This window comes from Juglans microcarpa x Juglans regia, chromosome 7S, assembly GCF_004785595.1.
Source record: "Juglans microcarpa x Juglans regia isolate MS1-56 chromosome 7S, Jm3101_v1.0, whole genome shotgun sequence".
Lineage (NCBI taxonomy): Eukaryota > Viridiplantae > Streptophyta > Magnoliopsida > Fagales > Juglandaceae > Juglans > Juglans microcarpa x Juglans regia.
The window spans coordinates 4,509,097-4,530,855 of NC_054607.1; the positions used below are offsets into that span (position 1 = coordinate 4,509,097).

The 21,759-nt window shown below is 35.6% G+C and overlaps 2 protein-coding genes across 3 annotated transcripts; one reads left to right on the forward strand and one right to left on the reverse strand.

Moving 5' to 3' along the window:
- The first annotated feature begins 1,345 nt into the window (after nucleotides 1-1,345).
- Nucleotides 1,346-11,214, forward strand: LOC121240381 (fimbrin-2). Its single transcript, XM_041137806.1, has 14 exons — nucleotides 1,346-1,661; nucleotides 1,792-1,965; nucleotides 2,621-2,862; nucleotides 2,953-3,124; nucleotides 4,235-4,273; nucleotides 4,506-4,574; nucleotides 4,659-4,775; nucleotides 5,490-5,701; nucleotides 5,833-5,988; nucleotides 6,309-6,508; nucleotides 6,655-6,812; nucleotides 7,548-7,644; nucleotides 10,248-10,339; nucleotides 10,762-11,214. Exons 1-14 carry the CDS (start codon nucleotides 1,575-1,577, stop codon nucleotides 10,945-10,947), a joined length of 2,001 nt encoding a protein of 666 aa, XP_040993740.1. The 5' UTR covers nucleotides 1,346-1,574; the 3' UTR covers nucleotides 10,948-11,214.
- A 1,102-nt stretch (nucleotides 11,215-12,316) lies between these two features.
- On the reverse strand, nucleotides 12,317-19,956 carry LOC121240384 (DEAD-box ATP-dependent RNA helicase 50). 2 transcript variants are annotated; one of them, XM_041137811.1, is made up of 10 exons: nucleotides 19,862-19,956; nucleotides 19,157-19,614; nucleotides 17,980-18,081; nucleotides 17,447-17,946; nucleotides 16,355-16,549; nucleotides 14,906-15,093; nucleotides 14,454-14,667; nucleotides 13,304-13,435; nucleotides 12,903-13,078; nucleotides 12,317-12,766 (listed from the first exon to the last, which is right to left on the reverse strand). In XM_041137811.1, exons 2-10 carry the CDS (start codon nucleotides 19,548-19,550, stop codon nucleotides 12,544-12,546), a joined length of 2,124 nt encoding a protein of 707 aa, XP_040993745.1. In that variant the 5' UTR covers nucleotides 19,551-19,614; nucleotides 19,862-19,956; the 3' UTR covers nucleotides 12,317-12,543. The 2 variants fall into 2 exon arrangements, with proteins under 2 accessions (XP_040993745.1, XP_040993744.1); XM_041137810.1 differs by having other exon boundaries at nucleotides 17,447-18,081.
- Between the last annotated feature and the right edge of the window lie 1,803 nt (nucleotides 19,957-21,759).

Here is a 21,759-nt window from a genome sequence, read left to right on the forward strand (position 1 = left end):
TTTTTGTAATTATCTCGTGAACAAATACAACAAAAAGTAAAATATTATTTATTACATATAAAGGTGATAACTAAATTATTTGTAAACTTTCATATTTGTTTTTATAGAAAATCTAATTTTTTGTTTGAATTAATTTGTTTAAAATTTAAATATTACAAATCAAATCTCACAATTTAAATTATATAGATACCGTGAAAATAATATGTGGTGTAGAACGTAGATCTTAAAATCATATTACTCTTTTTGTTTTAGATTTCACTAGCAAGTGACAAAATAACCCACCAGAATATTCTATATTTCCCCCACACCAATTGAAAACTACCTCTCTCAGAGGTTTCACTTTAATTCTACCTTCTTAAAAATTCTACTTATTATCCTTACATCAGACATTAATATGTGATCGATCATTTTTATCATTCTATTTAAGCACATATTTAAACATGTTGTTTGTGTTTAAATATATAAGGATAAAAATGACAAACTATATGTTAGTATGTGGTGTGGAGATAATAAGTAACATTTCTCTTTTTTATCTCGTGGCGGCATAGAAATATAAGAAGCTTTAATACTCATCATCTACTCACACCACACTTTTTTTTTAAAAAAAATTTTAATGTCTTTTTTGTTTTATTCTTCTTAAACTTATTGAATTCTTCTATTCATTATCTATATATCACATATTTAGTAAAAAAAAAAATATGGTGTGTAGTATGTGAAGATAATGAATAGAATTTTTCAAATAGAAGACCATAACCGATGATAATGCCCTTCAACAATCACTGTACTCTTCTATGATTTTAATGATGACTTAGTTACAATAAGACCATTTTTATTACGTCTTAATCATATTATTAATTATTTAATTAAGAATTAAGATCATCTCAACTTTACAATAAATGTTTTAATATTTATTGAATGGCCGCAAAATTGAATTAAACCCAAAGTAAGTACCCAACAGCTTTAAAAGTTCAAAGAGACGTAGATACGACCGTTAACAACCAAAGAGACGTTGAGTATTTATTCCTCTACAAATAAAAAAGATAGAGTAATGATATTCATATAATATATTTTTTAATATTTATTGTAAAATAAAGATATTTTGAAAAAAATATGTTAATTTTATAAGATAGTTTATGAAAATAATTTTTTTAAAAAAATATTATTATATAAAATATTGTGAGAAGTGAACCGTATTTATCATTTTTCAATGATAAAACTATTACAAATAAATTATTACCGTTGGAGTAAAGGTCAAATTGGTTAATGCGCATTGCAAATCGACAGGGTGGGCCCCTTCCCAAGTGTTTAAACCTTAAAGGCTACTGGATAGAGAGATTTGGAGGAGAGAGAAAGAGAAAAGGAAGGACACAGGGGCCATTATTTGAATTCTCTCTCTCTCTCTCAACTCTGACAGCTCTACCCCGTCCCAAGTGTCTGTTTCTTCTCTCCCAAATTACTCACCCAAGGGCCAACTACTCAGAGAAGAGAGAGAGAGAGTAGAAGGAAGCACATCCTTCTCTTGATTCAATCTGCATTTGTTAACTTAGCTTCGTTCGATCAGAGTCAAGTTTTCGATGTCAGGATACTTTGGCGTTCTTGTTTCAGATCCATGGCTGCAGAACCAGTTCACTCAAGTCGAGCTCCGCAGCCTAAAGACCCACGTAAGTTCTTTATTAATTAAGCTCTGGGATTCCTGGATCGATATTTATCACGTGTTTTCTTTTCTTTTTTGTTTATGTGTTTGTTCGTTAACGGACGGTGGTGGATGATCGATCGATGCGGTTTGTGCAGTTCATGAGCATGAAGAGGGAGGGCGGAGGGAGGCTGACGGTCGGGGAGTTGGCGTCCAAGATGTCTCGCTTGAAAGTAGTGGGAGAGAATCTAACTGAGGAAGAGAGAGCTTCTTTTATCCAAGATTTGTATCGCAATGTGGACGAAGATGTGGATTTCGAGTCCTTTCTCAGGGTCAGTAACTCCTTCAATAAAAACTTCAAGGAAAGAGAGTAACGATCTCTCACTCACTCACTCAATCTCTCTCGCCTTCAAGATTCTATTGATCCATTGATGATTTTGTTTTTTGATGTTTGGGTTGTCGATTTCTTCTGCTTTAGTTGAATACATCTTATCAAGTTCAAGAATTCTATGTTTGCTTGTTGACAAAACGTAACAGAGAAAGAATTGTGAATCACATCTGCTTTTCTTTTTCTTTTTTTCTTTTTTCCTTTTTTGCCCTTTATTTGTTAAAAGTGGTTGCGTTCGAAATCATAATTTTTTCGATTCTTCCTTTCTAGTTGTGGATTGTGAATTGATTGTTTTCTGTTTGGCTGCCAAGAAAATGTACTTCAAAAAGGAATCTAAAATCTTACTTCGACTGTTGCAATTTTTTGCTTTCTTTCAGTCTTTCAAGATTCAAAAAAGAATAAAGACGAAACGAATCAGTCATCGGATTTTTTCCTTTGCTTTATGTTCTTTTTGCAACCAAACTGGGCGGAGTCATTAAAAATGGAAATGCACCTTTCGTTTCATGCTTATGAGTTTAAAGACGATTTTGGCTATGAAAGAAAATAGAAAAGAATTATCAGTTGCAGAACCATAATTTGTAATGCGAAATTCATGGCAGGTGTATTTGACACTACAAGCCCCTGCAAGTGCTAGAACCGGAAGTAATGCTAAGAACTCATCCGCGTTCCTCAAAGCTGCCACCACCACATTGCTTCACACTATTAGCGAATCCGAGAAGGCCTCCTATGTTAAACATATTAATAATTACCTTGAACAAGATGATTTTCTGAAGCGATACCTTCCCATCGATCCTTCAACTAACGATCTCTTCGAGATTGCAAAAGATGGAGTTCTCCTCTGGTTAGTTTAGCTTTCCTGTTTCTTTATTGACTTTTTACGATTAACCTTCTTGATCTTCACAGTTTCAAAAGTATGTTTTCTTTGATGCAGTAAGCTAATCAATCTGGCAGTCCCTGGAACTATTGATGAACGAGCCATTAACACCAAGAGAGTTCTCAATCCATGGGAAAGGAATGAAAATCATACGCTCTGTCTCAACTCTGCCAAGGCTATTGGATGTACCGTAGTCAATATAGGTACTCAGGACTTTATTGAAGGAAGGGTACGTATTTCATGCATTTTGGCTTTCTTGCATACATTTCTAGCTCCTTCCTGTGTACTTGAGCTATTTACTTGATTTAATAAAATTTTATTTTACTTATAAAAAAATGAAAAGTTTACACTATGTTTGGGGTTTCTGGTTTTGTGAATATTTCTTGGCCTGCAAGGGGCAGGGTGTTATGAACCCACTAGGTAGAACTCACCCTTGAAAACTAGCTTATAAGGGAAGGGTGCCTAGGGGCTTATAAACCATTAACCAATCTCATACTTAGTCGATGTAGGATCGTAACAACCACCATGCTCCGCAGTCGACGTCCATGACGGTCCCGGCGCTCACACGGGCTGGTTGTGCGCTAGGTCTTTTCCTACCTCCGGGCGAACACTGCCATGCCGGCATCACCCCCCGTGCCGCACGATTGCAACCGTCGCAACATGGCCTTAGATGTGGAGTGGCTCTGATACCATTTGTTATGAACCCACTAGGTAGAACTCACCCTTGAAAACTAGCTTATAAGGGAAGGGTGCCTAGGGGCTTATAAACCATTAACCAATCTCATACTTAGTCGATGTAGGATCGTAACACAGGGTGTATCTTGTCCATTACTAGAGACACGAGAATTCAAGCATCTTTTTGATCCCTTGGAATATAACTAGTCATAAACATGAGTGATGAGCAACAGTAACTAGATATATTAAATGAAACGTATTCTATGTAATTAAACTAGTATATCTTGAGGCATTCTACACAGTTCACTTGCCATGTTCCGTAATCTGAAAGACTGGATCCTTCGAACAAGTAACTTCTCTGGTGACCAGCCACAGTTGTCCCGGATTTCTGGTCTGACAATGTTCCATATATCTGCCTAACGTCTAGAAGCAAAATTAAAACTCTAGTAAAATAATCTCTATCTCATATTAATAGAGGGTTTAAAAGTCTTAATGTTAACATTTTGATCTCCAAAATTTTCATAAAAATGATAAAACAAAACCCAATTACAACTTTTCTACAATTGCTGAATTTTGCATATTTAATTCCATGTTTTTCCCCTGCTGGAGAATGGTAGTGCTTTAACATACAAGTATCATAATATCCTCTTTGTTTTGTTTTCAGCGGCATCTTATGCTTGGATTGATTTCTCAGATCATCAAGGTGAGAGTCTCATTGTTATCCACTTAATTTAATTCTACAAAGAAGTAGGATTCCTGATCATGATGGTTAAATATGTAAATAATCTATGGGCATAATTTGAACTATGGTTATCTAAGGAATGCCCCATATGATGCTGTGGATCCCTTGAGTTGATAGAAATTGAAGTCATTTTCCCTCATGCTAAGTATTTAAATTGAAGTTTGACTCTTCCTATGATTATATGCTATAATAGATACAATTATTAGCGGATCTCAACTTGAAGAAGACACCACAATTGGTGGAGTTGGTAGAAGATAGTAAGGTAAATGTGGTTTTTCAATAGAAGTTGTTGTCCGTTGAATAGTTATCGAACGGGGATTTTCATTAATAAACTTTGAACCAACAGGAGGTGGAAGAGTTGATGAGTCTATCACCAGAGAAGATCTTACTAAGATGGATGAATTTTCAACTCAAGAAAGCTGGATATAAGAAGATAGTCACAAACTTCTCCTCTGATGTAAAGGTACACGAGAAAAAGTCGAAACTTCTATTTGTTTTCTTTAATAATTATAATATTTTAGTGTTCTGTTGGCTTTTGTGAAAATATAAATAATATTTCTTGTGAATGGCCTACATGTAGCTCAAATTTGACATGAGCTTTTTTAAGCATTCATAGATAATGATCTACAAATAGATCAGTGATGTCTTGTTAGTTGATCTGTAGTTGAAGATATTCTCAACTTCTATGACTGAAAAAGTAATGAAGTACTGTAAAATTTTGAGACTATTCATTGACAGAATTTTTTCTTGGTCAGCTTAATGATATCAATTAATTCAAAGGGTTATTTATGCTCAACCGCGTTCACCTTCTTTCGCAACTGTATAATCTCTTCTCTTTGTATTTGTAGATCATAGTCTTATTGATGATTAGTTGTTGTGTATACATTTGCACTGAACGGACAATGTTTTAATATGTCTTCTCGTTTGTTGTTTAGGAGCTGATACAAAAAAAAGAGTTCACTTTGTTTATTTGACACGGCAAGTGGCTGTTGCTGTTACTGTTACTGTCAAATCAAATTTCAAATATTATGCCTTCACTATCAAATTATAGAAACCAATAACAAGAAACCAACGGCACTGTAGTGCTGCGACAGATTTACAGCTACGGATTTTAATAATGGATATTGTTATCTTCTATCTATGCTGGTATTAAGTGTCCAAGATGCTTGACCTGCAGGATGGAGAAGCTTATGCTCATCTCCTCAACGTTCTTGCACCAGAGCATGGTAATCCATCAGCATTGTCTGCAAAGGACCCTTTGGAAAGAGCGAAGTTAGTTCTGGAACACGCAGACAGGATGGGCTGCAAGAGATACTTAACTGCAAAAGATATAGTAGAAGGTTCCCCAAATCTGAACCTTGCTTTTGTTGCACATATTTTCCAGCATAGGTGAGAATGGATCCCTTGTCGAGCTGTCACTTTTGTTTTTCAATATGATTTGACAATTATAAATTTCCTTCTTCTGGCCTTTTCTCGTAGAATTGAGAGATGTAAAACTAATCATAATTTTTTCCCTGTAGGAATGGGCTTTCAACCAAAACAAAACAGATATCTTTCCTTGAAACTTTGCCAGATGACACCCAAGTAACTAGAGAAGAGAGAGCATTTCGCCTTTGGATGAATAGTCTTGGAAACTCAACATATATCAACAATGTTTTTGAAGATCTTAGAGACGGGTGAGTATATTTCACAATTTTTCTATTATGATCATAAATTCTTAGTAGTCATTCTTTATCTGAACTTCTGAACGCAAATAAGCTAAATTTATTCATTCGTTTCATTCTCCCAACCTTCTATCTTAATGTGATCACATAAACTCCCCCAATCAAGTATTGCAAGAGTTCGGAAGTCCAATATCATGTCGAAATAGTGAAAACATTAGTTGCAAGACTTTCATATGTAGAAAACTTTGTGACCATGAAAATATTTTGATGCTGTTATGAATTGTCTCTTCATTTTTATCTCATCCTGAGTTGAAGTTAACTGGACCTTGCAGGTGGTTACTCCTAGAGACCCTTGACAAGGTGTCTCCAGGGATTGTCAATTGGAAAATTGCAAATAAGCCTCCAATTAAGATGCCGTTTAGAAAAGTAGAGAACTGTAACCAAGTGGTGAAAATTGGCAAACAATTGAAGTTTTCCTTGGTTAATATCGCTGGAAATGATATTGTGCAGGGAAGTAAAAAGTTGATTTTAGGTATGCTCTCTTTATTACATTCAATCTAAGGATGAAAACTTTTCATCCATAGATTATACGAGCTCGCATCTAAGATTTGGAGTATTTTTATTAGATCTCAGAAGCAATAAAATTCTGCCTGAATCTAAGTTTTGAATGCTCTTCAGCTTATTTGTGGCAATTGATGCGATACAGCATCCTCCAACTTCTAAAAAACCTGAGATTTCACTCCCACGGGAAGGAAATCGCAGATGCTGATATTTTAGAATGGGCCAATACCAAAGTGAGCAACTCAAGGAGCCAAAGTCGCATGGACAGTTTTAAGGTAACCATTTCTGCAGTGCCTTTTTCTTTACTGCATGTTTGCTATCAAGAGCTAAATTTTTCTTGTTGATTACTGATAAGTTCAAGATCAAAAACCCTAATGAACAATTGAACAACATGAAACAACATAAGTTCTGTTTCTCCGAAGCTTCTTCATATATGGAAATATAAGAGTAAAATTTGTTTGTGGCTCCGGCAAGTGGGGTTTCATAAGATACTCAACATACGGAAGTAGTGTATAACAACCCTACAGGAGAGAGATATAGAATATACATTCTTCTTTTATATGGTAAGATGGTGTAGTCATGTTTGAGGTCAAGAAACAGATCCTAGCAGCAACAAATTCAAAACCATGCATATTCATGAGAGATACTCGAAAATATTGGCTAAATTTGATGTGAGCAAAAAATACCTATTCTATCTTATGAAGTATAACTTATCATTTTCAAGGAAGCAATGTTGAATTTTATCATCCCTAATGTGACTTTATATGTTTATCATTTAAATAGAAACCACTTAAAGTGTGTTATATCAGCACGTGTAACTTAGGATGATAAAAAATAACATGAAAAATATCATTTTTCTTTTCACAATATTTTTACTGTCAAGGGTTTGCCATCTTGGCTTGTTATGATTAAAACTAATAGAAGCTTTCTTCAAGAGTTGTACTTGGTAACATTTACAATTTTTTTAGTGGTAGAAATCTGATCTGTTTATATTATTACAAACTTTTTAGGACAAAAGCTTGTCAAATGGCCTTTTCTTCCTTGAGCTACTTAGCTCTGTGCAACCTAGAGCCGTAAACTGGAGTCTTGTTACAAAAGGGGTAACAGGTATGTTTGTTTTTAATGTCATCAAAATTTCTTCAATTAGCCATTTTCTTGAATTTTGTGGGTTGTAGAACCTTCTAATTGTTTTACATGGAAAATTGATGTTATTTGTTGAAGATCGTATTTTTTTTCCTTCTTTTTCTTGGGAAAATTACTGTTTAGATTCCAAAGGTTTAGACTTTTTTTTAATTGGTAATCGTGGTTTAAAAATTTCAAACTGATCCTTGGGGTGGTAAGGTGTATTTATAAAATGCACAAGCAACCTACCACGTCAGTATAAAATATAAAAATATAATATGAATTTCTGTCTTTCTTCAATGTGTCACAAAAATTTACTCCACAATTGTGGCATAATCCCGAGTCCAACTCAGAGGCCTATGGCTGCTCCAATCCTCCAAAGCAAAGTGATCGACCTGATGCCCTTCCAAATAATCTCAAGCCCCAATGGTAAGTCTCCTTAAGTCCAACTTGAAGGCCCTGATTCTCTACCCGCCTAGGGTAAAGACTTGCTTAGCAATCAACCTTTAGGATAATCTTGAGCTCAAAATGTAAGCCTCCTTGAGTCCATCTTGAAGGGCCCCTATGGCCACTCCACCTTGACAAGGTCAGCTCCAGAAGCCCTTTAGTCAGTCTCAAGCCACCAGGGATGGATCTTCTCGAGTCTCCAGGTGGCCACAACTGAATCACATTTTAAAGCAGTCATCGAGTTTGGCGGATTGAGTGCAAGGCCACACAAGGTCGCAGTTGGTGGTGAGGAGAGTACCCTTGCTGAGCAGAGGAAAGTGATGGGTGCCGCAACAACATTTTCCAAACTACCTACACTATTTGGGGCAAGGTAAACTACCAAATTAATTCTAGTAGCTGGTGACAATGTGATCTTGGAAAAGGCCATAAAAAAGCTAAGGCTACAGATGAACTACTCCTTACAGGTTGGAACGGCTAAAGAAGGCAAGTGAGGTAACAATATCTACACGATGTTTAATGCCCTTTTTTATTGGCCCTTAGGTCCGACGATAAAGTATGATGTGATGTAATAGCCATGGATGCATGTCATCTTTTGGGTAGTAGACCTTGGTAGTTTGATATGGGTGCTACTAATGGTCAGAAGTTGAATACTTACAGCTTTAGTTCTGAGAAGGATAGTTGACTAGAAAGGATGCAGGCCCAAGCCCCGTCTCAAGGGAGGGCAAGAATATTTTAACAAAAAGGGTGTTGGGATAATTTTGGATTGGTCTTTGTGTTGATCAGGAGAGAGTGGCATGGAGAGCAAAACTGCTCCCCCGAGACGAGTACCAAACAAAGAAAAAGTGTTTTGGCTCCTAGGTGAGCACCATGCAAGCAAAACATTAGGAACAAAAGTGCTCACCACCTTGGCAAGGCACCATCTCGCCACCTTAGCGAGCATAATGAAAGTCCTCGCCCTCGAACGAGAGAGCAAAAGTGCTTGTGGCGAGGGAAAGTGCTCACCCTGGCGAGCTTTGTGGGATAAGTGCTTGCTAAGGCTCGCTATCTCAGCGAGCACCAACGTGCTCATCACCTCAGCGAGCACCGTAGGAAAGAGATTATAAAGCTCGCCACCTCAATGAGCACCATGAGAGAGATTATAAAGCTCGCCACCTCGGCTAGTATATATAAAAAAGGGACCATGAGTAAAAGCACTCACCACTAGTCTAGCATTGCAGGATAGTGTTCTCACTATGCTCGCTCGCAAGGGATCACCATGGAGAGCAAAAAGTGCTCGCCACCCAATCGAGCACTTTTCACCCTAGGCGAGTGCTCATCACCTCATCAAGCATTGTAGAAAGGGGAAGTGCTCACCTCACCCCCCGAACGAGCACCATGGGGCAAATGTGTTTGACGCCTCGGCGAGCATCGTGGAAAGGGAAAGCACCATGGGAAGGGCCCCGCCGGGGGGGGGGGGGGCTATGTAGAGCAAAAGATTAGCCATCCTGATGTGCACCATGGAAAGCAATTTCTACCTTATCGAGCACCATGAGAGGTAAAATGCTCCCCTCGGCAAAATAGAGTTCTTATACCGATTTCGATCAGCTTGATTTGGATCAGGGGTATTTTTTCTAATTTGATCTGTTGTAGGGGGCATTTGCCTAATTCGGGAACTGTAGTAGGGGCATTTCAATCCAACAGGAGATCTATAGAGGGGTATTTTGGTCCAAGCTATTACATGAATTCCTGCATTCTAGCCCCTAAATTCACTCTTTTTATTATTATTATTATTATAGATAAGTGTTGGCTTGCTTTTTATTTAGAGAAAGATGTATACTCATATAGCCACTATGATTTTTCTCTAAACTTATTATGAGTTTATCTTCAAGCTGCTTGCTTGTTTGTCTCGTTTTTGTTTCTATAAATTAGAAAGCTGACTTATGGGATAATCGTTTGTGATGTGGTATATAGTTGGTTTGCTTGGACTAGTGATGATCTACAATTTCTGAGTCTCACTACGTCCATAAATATTTTAGACTTTTAATTGCTCAGGATAATGCATATCTAAATTCTGTGTGATCTTGATTGCGTTGTTTGGTTTTACACGTTATTAAGATGTTTTCTAATAATATTTTGCTTTATTTAAAAATGGCCAAATTCAGATGAGGAGAAAAAGATGAATGCCACCTACATCATTAGCATTGCGAGGAAGCTTGGCTGTTCAATATTTTTGTTGCCTGAAGATATAACCGAGGTACTTTCTGAACCATAACCATGGGTTTGTTCATTTTTAGGCAGATATTAGACATCCCACTGTAGCAGGTATTATCATCGACACAGAATAGAGGTAGATGAAATGAGGTGAAATGTTGAATCATGATTTGAACCTACGATCGTTTACTTTGATACCACTTAAGAAAAACTTTGGAGTTCTAGCCTTCACTGCACTTTTTGTTTTTGGTTCTTTCTACCCACCTAGAAGTTGTAGTTTACGTGGGACTTGCTTGTCTTTCAAGCACAACACAATGTGAAAACACTAATCAATAAGTAATCATGTGAAGTCTTTAATGTGGAACTTGTTTATTTATTTTATTTTCTTATTTTCACTTTATCCTCGTGCACAAAATAAGACTTTTGACACGGTGGTACCTTTTATTTTTTTTTATTTTTTATCAGGTAAATCAAAAGATGATCCTCACATTAACTGCAAGTATTATGTATTGGTTCTTGAAACAACCACTCGAAGATAGGCCATCTGGAATTTCAGATAGCGAGAGTGGAAGCCAATCAGAGACAATCTCAAACTCTACAATAGATGACTCTGCTTCTGAGTCATCAATAGAGGAGAATGGTACCATGTAAATATATATGTGATGACTGAACTTTTTGCTGAAGTTTTGGGTTACGCCAACCCCCTACCCCTTTCCCATACCCCTCTTATCTTTTGGTTGCTGCTGCTACATGTGATTGAAAAGTTCAGCATTTGCCAATGTAGAAAATGGTCTTTTTCAACCAAATTTTGCAAAACCGGCTGCTTCTGTGTATAGTGTTCTTTTACTTGATTCTTACATTTGTTTCAATGAACATTTATTTGCTTAATGGCATTAACTAAGCGATGTTTTGGCTGTACTTGTACTATGAGTCTATGATCTTTTGTGGTGGATCTTCTTTTTTCAGCCTCTTGTTGTTAACAAGGGATGATAGGATCACACGAATGTTATTTTGCGGTTGATTCTTTGTTATTGATATTTTCTTTTATTCCCTACTCTAAATATGTAATTAATTACTCTACATTGTTCATAAGCATGGGTTAAAGAAAAATTATTTACTTGTCTCTTAGAAATAACGTGAAATTTTATTTATGTCCATCGAATAAAAAATAAAAAAAGGCTCAAGATGAACAATTTACTTTTGACTTTTCTTTCAGTCCTAAGCCTTGTGCAAACAGGCCACTAATTCTTCATGTGCACATGAATCTCCTGCGCCACCCCCATATACGGCTAGGGGTGTAAAAATTAACCGCAAAATGGGTTCGGACCCGTTGAATTGGTCCAGTTTTAGATCGGTCCGATTTGAAACCGGTTCCCTTAGTTTCAAAATCAGCAGATACTGGTCCGGTTTCAGTTCTATACTTTTTAGAATTAGACCGGACCAATTCATTATATTATATATTTTAAATTAATTTTTTTTAATATTATATATAATTTTTATATATAATATATATAATTATAATTTATATTATTATATATAAGATAATGTTATTATAATTTATAACATAAAATTTTAATCTTAAACATGAAAATTTATTTAAATATATATTAATAATATTTTATGACTTGATAAATTCTCAACATATTCATTTTAATAAATACATAATATATTAGTAATACTGATATACATTAGTATATTAATTACATTTTATACCCTAATACTAATATTATTAAAATCAGAAAACTAAACCGAACTGGACCGGAATCGATAAAACCGGAGGTACCGGTGCGTAATTAGTTTTCGAAACTGCAAAATCGGTATATACCGATTCGGTTCTAAATTTTGTCCAAAACCAAAATGGACCGGATCAATTTCACCCCTAGATTCAGCTAACTTGGTTAACTTTAACCACATAGACTGTGTTAAAGACGAGCAGAGTAATGCAATATCTCACATTCTTTTTCTTTTCCTCTTCGTTTTAAACAATATCCGATAGCAACTTTGTAAAATAATGCCTAGCTGAGAGAACAAGCTCGAAATATACATGAGAAATTCAAAACTGTGTTTCCCACAGTATTCTGGGATCAACATCATCATCTCAACATCATCATCTGATATCTAAAACAAGCAATTGCATGGACTTTCTTCCACAGTAAGATCATTAAAATCAACAGCTATTTTCCAATGGCAAAGTCAGCTTTTGCATCAGTACCCCGTTCAACAAGCAGCTTTCTCACTCATCAGCTACTATGTACATGGCAGGTCGTGCAATGGGTGACCCTTTTGGTTTCTTGCCATTATATTTCGTGCAAGGGAGACTTGCTTTCCAACCACGAAGACGAATGCCTTACCCTTCCCACTGGCACCTCTAGCAGTTCTTCCAACGCGACGCACATATTCACTAGGATCACGTGGGAAGTCAAAGAGTACAACATGATCCACCCCAGTAAAGTCAATTCCGCGTGATGCTCTGTGGAAATTCTCAGATGCATCAAAATTGCTACGTTATGACTTCCATCTTATAGGAAGGTTAGTAACCTGACCCTAGTAGTGGTGCCATGGAGGTAGAATACAGGTAAATATGCATAAAAGGCAAATAAAATTACCTATCAGTGCAAACCAAAAACTGAGAGACTCTATCTGTCTGATTACGGGTGAACTCCTTGAAATTTGCAAGCCTTGATTCTTGTTCCATAGCAGCATGGAAGGGTAGAACTTGGACGCGAGTCCCTTTTCTGTCAAGACGCTTTAAAGCATTCTCAACTTTTCTACATGTCTCAATCTGTAAATCGAGAAGGTATAAGCTTAGCATAAATCAGACGGGTTTAAAAAGTTATGAAGAACATGTTACAGAATTAATCCATTATAAAAACTCTTAAAACAATGTTTTCTTGATAGATGTTGATCGAGCTAGAAACTAAGCATTTAGCAAAAAATACAGTGAGGTGCAAGCCAACTATACTGGAATTATACAAGAGAGTTCTCAAACATAAGAGATCAAATGTACCTTGTTACAGAAAATAATTGTTTTGGAAACTGGGCTTTCCTCCACCAGCTGCAGTAGAGCAGATTTCTTATGCAAAAAAGCAGTTTCTGGAGTTTTCTCAATCTCATCTTGTCCGCTGCAGTCTACAAGAACCTGGACATGCAACCTAATGATTATTATTCATTGTCAGCGGGTTTAAAATCCCTTTATCATTCAATGCTTACATCTTCATATATTTGGTGCATGAAGAAGTGATTTGTGCATGCTGCTCATTGTAGGACTCGTCTGAATTTTACCTGAGCCCCTATGCTGACAACAGAATAATAACTTGGACTCCTCATCACGTTCTTAATATTATTTAATCAATCTTCTTTGAACTGATTATGTATGTATGATAGCTATCCAAATTTTTAAGGCAAGCAGAAGATTTTACTGGTCTGTAAAATATGGACCAGCAGGAATGAAAGTAAATTCCTGATCTTCAAGCAATATGTATGAAAAGTGTTCTATAGACACTTTGCATCAGGATGTTTCTGTTCTGAAAATGATTATATAATATCTTCGTGAAAGGTCTTGGAAGAGATCCCATGTTTCATGACTTCGGGGAAAGCTGAAAACTCGTTTATACAAGCAAACGTGATAATAATGTGTGGTGGTTTGAATAATACATCCCAAATCCTATTCAAATATCCCCTTTTCAACAGATCACAGAGAATTTTTTAGATGTAATCAATGTTAGTTTCAATGCTTGCAAGGCTTCAGATGTAACGAAACAAACTTGGTAATTGTCAGATTCAATGCTTACGAGGCTTCAGATGTAGCCATGTAGGATGAGAGAGATGAGATGGGAAGAATGTTATTTTGTTTTCTTCTCTTCTTGTTATTCTTTTGTTTCCATGAATTCTGTTTTAAAGGACTCTGTTGTTTAAACAATTACAAGTAGTTCATGCAATATGTAATGCATTTGAGTGATGAAAATGGATGAAGGACAAAATTGACCACAATCTGAGACTTTAGGGTTCACACTGCTCAAATTGTTTTTTTGATAGGTAGTTAACATTGCTCAAATTAGGACTAGAGGGACCAAATTGACAACCCACGTAAACTTGGCGGGAACCAAACTAAGTTTAGCCTAAAAAAAAGAAAAAGGGGGAAAACACTTGAAACCAACCTCTTCAAGGCCAGGGCTTATACGATGCATACCAGGCCCCATGATCACTTCACAATCAGGAAATATTTCAACTAGTTTGTTGTATATGTCTCTTGGCAAAGTTGCAGTCACAAATAGATATTGTGCGGTAACAGGTGAAGAATCTATCAAACTTTTCAGTGCTACTTCAAAATCCTCATCATTAAAGAGTATGTCGACCTCATCCAACACAGCACTGCAACACAAAGTTTCAATTATTTTTAACAGTGGCTCAATATTGCGTAAAAATAGCTGTGGCATGCAAGTAGATTTACTTTCACACGCACAGTATGACTAAAATGGGCTGGTAAAGACCATTTGAAAGGTCACAAGTCGGAGTTCCCAACAAACAAATATGTTGCAGTTTGTAAAATTGCAAAAATAGGTGCGGTTATCATACAAATATGTTGCTAATCAAATGAAAACTTAGTTACCTTCTTAGGTTTATTAACTGCAAGAAGCCTTCTTTAATCAGAAACATAAAACGACCAGGCGTTGCAATTAGAACATCAACACCCTGTTTTAGATTTTCCAATTGAGTTCTCTGTCGAAAACCACCAGTCACAACCATAGATTTGAATGGAACCCCAGATTTTGAGATTGCTCTGCAATTATGCAAAACCTGCAGAAGTTCTCATCAAATTAAAAGGTTAACATCTTGAGAGGGATGAATGAGAACAAGAGTATAATTTGAAGGAAGTGATTACAGAAATGAAAGTTTCATATTAAAAAAAGTGAAGGGTTCATACAAATCAGAAGTGCTCAAAATCAGGGTGTATATTATATATATATATATATATATATATTTTTTTTTTTTCTAAGTAAAAAAAATCAGGGTGTATATATATATATATATATATATATTTATAAGTACTAAGAAAATTTTATTGACAAGTAAATAGGCATAGTCAAGTACAGAGGGTGGATATTATAAATACACTGCTAAAGGATGTGATTAGAGATTCTACATCATCAAACCGATATGTCGACACATTTACAACCAAGTACCATTGTATTTCACAGTTATATTGCATCTGGATATCTATACCAAATGATTTCTCTGAGTATATCTCAATAAAGGACGAAATACACTGTCTTGAAATAAAAAAAAAAAAAAAAACCCAAATATCTTTTGGTCCCTATATCTTCATGACCTCCAGATCACAATTCTGCCCTACCTAGGACAATTTTTCCTCGTTTTTGGTAAGTACCAGGCATTCAATCAACAAATATTATACAGACAACTTTTGTAGTTTCTTCATCCCATGTGCTGTGTTTCTCACTCATCCAAGCAGTCCTATCAACTTTAACTACACCTATTCACTTATTTATTGGAGAAGATAAATACCCCAATAAGTCCAAGAATAAAAACTGCAAGAAAGTCCAATGAGATTATAAATATATCTAGTATTAACAAAGTTAAGTTTATGTTCTGTTTCATGTCTATAAACTTACAATTTGCGTGCTTCTTTCCTTCAAGATTTTGTCAGACTACTACAATAACAAAAGTTATGCTGATGTTCTGGTTTTGCTTCTATAAATTTACAATTTGCAAGTTTCTTTCCTTCGGGATTAAGTATATTGTCAGCCAGTAATGTTCTAGTGGTCCATAAGATTGTGGTAGTGAATACAACTAAAAAGGTGCAACAACAAAAAAATTTCATGTGCAACATGTAGTAGTGCATCTTTCTTCCACCGGGAGACAAGGTCAAGCAAATTGAAGAAATGGCAAGAAACCATGCAATAGTTGGTCAGCAGCCACTAAACAACAATGTGCAGAAATTAAGAATAAAAAAAAACTAAACAACTTATGAAAATTAAAAAAGCAAAAATGATACAGCAAAGCAGTATGCTGACATGAGTTGAGCACAATAGCACCTGACCTGGGAAGCCAACTCGGCAGTTGGTACGATGATAACAACTCGAGGACTTTGTGACGAGGTTTTGCTAAGTTCTTGAAGTTCTTCTTGCCTCAGACGCTGAATTATTGGTGCAAGATAAGCCAATGTCTTTCCCGATCCACTTTGGTCAGCTATGATACAGCTATTTCCCTCAATAACAAATGGAAATGCCATGGCCTGTTTTTAAAAATGTTCCACATGGGCATAAGTTGTGTTCAACATTAAGGTTAATAAGCTTCTTTATACAATTATGAGGTTTAGAAGATAAGAAAACTTGATTTAGGCAACATCTTTGTATAGTTTGAATGATAAAAAGTTCATAGTCCACTATATTAAAATGTCATATACAACTCAATTCAACTAAGCTGTAGTCCGAGTATTTACATATGTTTTAGGAAACTTGTGCATTAACAATAATAGGAACTAGGGTAACAAACTAAATGTAAGGTACCCAGTTGCTTGAATTAAAAGCAAAAGGTTGTCACGATAACATAGGTATGCTTTTCAATCCAAATGCATGCAAGATGTCTCACATGACAGCATCCCCGAAACTGGAATGCAATATGCTTATCAGCACATGTATCAGCATTCAATACAGTAAACAAGCCGTAAAACTGTTAGTGTAACACCCCTGTCCCACACTGGGAATATGAATAACTCACAGAGATGGGTAGGTCATAACGGTATTCATGTGTGTTAAAGAGAGGGGTGATGGTTTCCTTCTGTTCTTTTTCCCTCTGGAAAGGGTGGGGAAAAGAGAGGGGTGATAGTTTCCCATTGGAAGTGGATAGCTTTTACCGAGTATTGAAGGACAAGGTAGGAGACACCCAATGAGACCCTTCCAAACTATAACCACCAAAATTGTGAAAGATCCAGGTAGATCACAAAACTAATACATAGACCAGATCATTGACAATAAACTATTAGGTTTGCAAGCAAACATTTTGAATGGAAAAATCTGGAATCTGATGGGACCCAAATTGAGGGCCCGGATAATTTTTTAATGAAAATAATTTACACATTTTATATCATATGATATTTAATTCAGTCAAAGATGTCGTGATGTTGAGATACCTGTATATGTGAAGGGCGCGAGAAACGTAACCCTCTTAAAGATTCAATCATAAATTCACTGCAGCCCAATTCTCCAAATGATTTTTTACTGAAAAAGTCCACCCTGCCAGTAGACAATTTCCTCATTCGCTTTAGAATGTCTTCAGATTGATAGTTATCTATGGACCCTGCACTGCCCCAACCTCTTAGGTTCCGAGCAGAACCTCTTGGCACTGAAATATCTGATATCTGAGTTTTAGTATCTGATTTGTTAGGTTTACCCGGTGTGTTTAGATTCTCTAAGTGTGGTTCAAAACCATGTTTTGGAGAATGATCAAAATTGTCTGCTGTCCCTGTTATTTGCATCATGTCACTGGTTTCTTGGGATTGGGAGGCTCCTGGAACTCTTCCTCTATTTCTGAAGGCAATTTCTTTATTCTTTCTCCCAATACGTTCCTGTTTAGGATGTGAAATGACATGCTTACCAAATGAACTATCTTCTACAAAGATTTTGTCGTCATTTTCTTTTTTTTTATAAGTAATTTTGTCGTCATTTTCTGTCACATCTTGCTTTATCTGAGAAGTATTTTTTACTAGAGCTCGCACTCTCTGTGCTTTTAATCTTCCAAAATTTGCAGCAAAACCCCTGGCACGTGCTGTTAGGGAATCATTAGTTATAATAGCTGTGACACAATGGGTGTAAAACATAAGAAACAATCTGAAAATCATATCAAACAAATAAATGGTGATTTTAAGGGAAATTATAGGATTTATTCCACAAATATCAATATGGTACATGTCGGGGGACAACCTACAGGTATTTTGTGTTAGATGTCAAAAAATGAAAAGTAAATCACGAGTTCAAAGGAATGATTTCCTAGATTAATGCACATGTTTGAGAAAATTAAATCATTCAGCCTTTTTGTAGCCCTTCCTTTAGATGAGGTAACAATCCAATTACAATTGAATTATTTCAAAATGAGAAATTTGGAACACAAGACCAATAAGTTCAATTCATTTTGAGACCAAATGCAAGAAATGATTTCAATCAGGACAAAAGTCAAAACTACATAGAAGCCCTCTTCTTCACAGCTCACACAGTGCATTTGAGCCCAAGTAAAATGTATCAAGCCACTCCTCGCTAGTCACCACCCAGTAGTCTCATGATTTGCATGCTTATCTAATCCACAAATGTTTTCCTTGGCAAATAGAATGAGAGAAAATTTAGACCTTACTCTTAATTACTAAAGCTTTATTAAGAATTAGCTCTTCATCTCAGCATTTTTCTTTAAAGCTAGAAAGGCATGCCCATGACATTGGAAATAAATACATGCCTCTAGAAAGTTTGAACAAGAGTGACCATGGGATGCTGACAGATGTTAATCGTTTATGCAGGATGACGCAATTTTTTTTTCCAAAAAAATGAGAATTCAGTATCTAAATAAATTCCATTGGGCTCTGTTCAAATGAGATCAATTCAACTCAATTGCCAACATATGAAGTAATTTTACATGAAAGTATAAGTTGAGATACTGAATTCTAACGTCCGGCTTGTCAGCCTAGGCATAAATTGAGGTAATCTCTAGGTCGGGGTTAAATGTTTAAGAATACTGTTCTGTGTCATAACTATTATACCCATGTTTTGAAAATAAAGAAAGTGTAAGGAGCAAGAAATTGAATCATAAAGCAGAATTCAGGAAAAAAAAAAAAAGAAGGGGAAACAAAGAACACCTTCACTAGCAGTATTACTATTGACGGAAGCCTCCGTATTTCTGGCATCATTTAAATTATTGTACCGCTCATTTTGATTTGAAATGGGAACCGTGGTGGGAGCAGTAGAGGGGTTCCAAGAGAGAACGTCCTTAGAAGGAATAGGAGACTCATGATGATGATCTTCATCGCTTCCTCCCCAAACAATGAACTTTTCGCCTGTGTCATCATCGATCAGCTGATAAGCTCCAGGGTTTTCCATCGGTGTGCGCCTATACCCAGCTCTAACAACCAATCTGAACCCGCTCTCATGGCGGTTGGGGGATGACTTCCAGTTCGTTTCAAGGAATCTGAATTTAGGTTTGTGGCTCAAGTGTACAGTGACTGGAGTTGGAGGAGCTTTTGCCAGCAGCATTTCCTTTATGCTTCTCTTGAATATATCTCAATGAAAAATTATAACCAAGTTTTTCAAGACATTTCTACAAAAAAGAAGACCCAGAAAAGGAATCAAGAAAATATATCAGTATAAAGTTCAATGGTTGAAGCAAATTTCATATTTGCATATTTCATTGAAGTACAAAATAGAGAAGAACCAATTCATTCCCCCATCGTCCTGAGGAAAAGATAAAGAAAATTAAAAAAAAAAAAAAAACAGAAAAGCATTCATACAGTAACCCAGTTTGCAAATATGTATATTCTAAGCAAAGGGTGTGAGAAACTTAATACCTTCTTTCTAACGTACGAAAATGGCGGATGTGCGAGTGTTCTGCCGCTTCTGGCTTTACTCGATTGTTTATAACAGATAACACAGAAAAAAGATCAACGTGAAAAAATGGGCGTGGGCTTCATTTAACTTAGAGCGCCGCCACAAGGCCCAAAACCCACAAACTTTGGGCTCAACTTGTGGAGATAAAACTTTTTAATTTTATTTTATTTTAAAATAAAAATAAGGTGGATAAATTTTAGAAAAAGGTACCTAAAATTTTCAAATCGAGTATTAAGGGTTAAACTATAGTTACGGTTTGGATTGTGAAATGAGATGCAATATTTTTAGACAAAAGTTGAAAGTTTAATAAAATATTGTTAGAATATTATTATTATTTTGAGATTTAAAAAAATTGAATTGTTTATTATATTTATGTGTAAATTTAAAAAAATTGTAATGATGAGATGAAATACTTGTACTATCCAAACAGGGCTTAAGCCTAACATTAAAGGCTCGATAAATGTTATTGGACTCACTTTATATGTTTTTTTGTTGTCTTTTCAAATCTTAAAATTTGAATAAAAACTCTATAAGATCTTGATTTGAATTGAAAGTACGAAAATAATCACTTGAGCCAAACCTCCAAATGTACACAAAAATCCATTTATATGAATTTAGGGGATAAGTAGTGGGTGTTGATGCAGTTGGGAGATTACTCGAAATTACGAAAATTTTCAATTTGATCAAACGTAACCCACATAAAAGCATAGTCATGGAAACTTGAGTAGATTTCTGAGTTTGCTAGTTGTGATATAGCAAGAAGGACACTAGGAGATGTGTGCCAAACATTGATATATGGGGGGAGAGAGATCCTAGAATTTGAGAAGAGGATATTGATGGAAAGGGCGAGGTGTTGTTTCTTTGCCCTACTCGTGCATGTGTTTACAGTTTATAAGATAAAAAGAGCCAACCTAAGTAAATAAAAGAGAACTTTAAGTTGATTTATAAGAGAAATGTTTTTTTAGCTACAAATAGATCTTATAAAAGTAAATTTACAAACTGACATGATTTTAAATTGTAAACTTATTTTTATTATAAAGTAGATTAAACGTATCATATGAAACTATGTCAGTTTGTGGGCGGTGATTTAATACTTTAGCCACAAAGAAATGCTTTATTATAATATAACCCCAGCTCCTTTACTTTTGCAATTTTTCTTCTAGTCAAATGGTGGTGATCCTCACAATCTGTGAGGTTTAAAAGAAGGAAGAGCTTCTAGATTGGGTAGAGGTCGCAATGGGGAGAGCATGGTGGATGATGGTGATGAAGATTTCCAATCTTTGGTACATGGGTTTAGTTTATATAGTGAGTTGAGATAGATGAGTTGAGATGAAAGTTAACAGTTGAATAAAATATTGTTAGAATATTATTTTTTAATATTATTATTATTTTGAGATTTGAAAATATTGAATTATTTATTATATTTTATATAAAAATTTATGAAAATTATAATAATGAGATAAAATATTATCACTATTCAAACGGCTGGGCTTGGAACAGTCCCACGGATTAGTTTACAAATGGAGTTTCGAACTCTTGATATAGAATATTATTCGAGATGCTCGTCAAGATTTTACTTGTCACTTCAATTTGGCTAACACTGATTCCCTATACCATCAAGAAACAGATGTTGAGACGAGAAAGGACAACAGATTTCAACGTCAGTTAAGTTTTGTGCTTGTTTGCTTACTAATATATAAAAACATAATGCTTTATAAAGAGGTGAATGGTACCGAGCCATGGTTGAAGTTTTGAGTGAGTGAATGACTGAGTCCAATGCCTCGAGTTTCACAAGTCATTTGTCAAAGAAAAATGATAAATACACAATATTTTATATAACATTTTATACAATAATATT

What these genes read in the sequence shown, in the direction of transcription:
- LOC121240384 (XM_041137810.1), bottom strand. Translation starts at nt 19,550, where the DNA reads ATGCTGCTGGCAAAAGCTCCTCCAACTCCAGTCACTGTACACTTGAGC. An exon ending in TAAGCCCTGGCCTTGAAGAG is followed by an intron (nt 13,436 to 14,453) that starts GTTGGTTTCAAG and finishes TTGCATGTCCAG; the next exon opens with GTTCTTGTAGACTGCAGCGG. An exon ending in TTTTTGGTTTGCACTGATAG is followed by an intron (nt 12,767 to 12,902) that starts GTAATTTTATTT and finishes GAATTTCCACAG; the next exon opens with AGCATCACGCGGAATTGACT.
- LOC121240381 (XM_041137806.1), top strand. Translation starts at nt 1,575, where the DNA reads ATGTCAGGATACTTTGGCGTTCTTGTTTCAGATCCATGGCTGCAGAAC. An exon ending in ACTTCTCCTCTGATGTAAAG is followed by an intron (nt 4,776 to 5,489) that starts GTACACGAGAAA and finishes CTTGACCTGCAG; the next exon opens with GATGGAGAAGCTTATGCTCA. An exon ending in TGCCTGAAGATATAACCGAG is followed by an intron (nt 10,340 to 10,761) that starts GTACTTTCTGAA and finishes ATTTTTTATCAG; the next exon opens with GTAAATCAAAAGATGATCCT.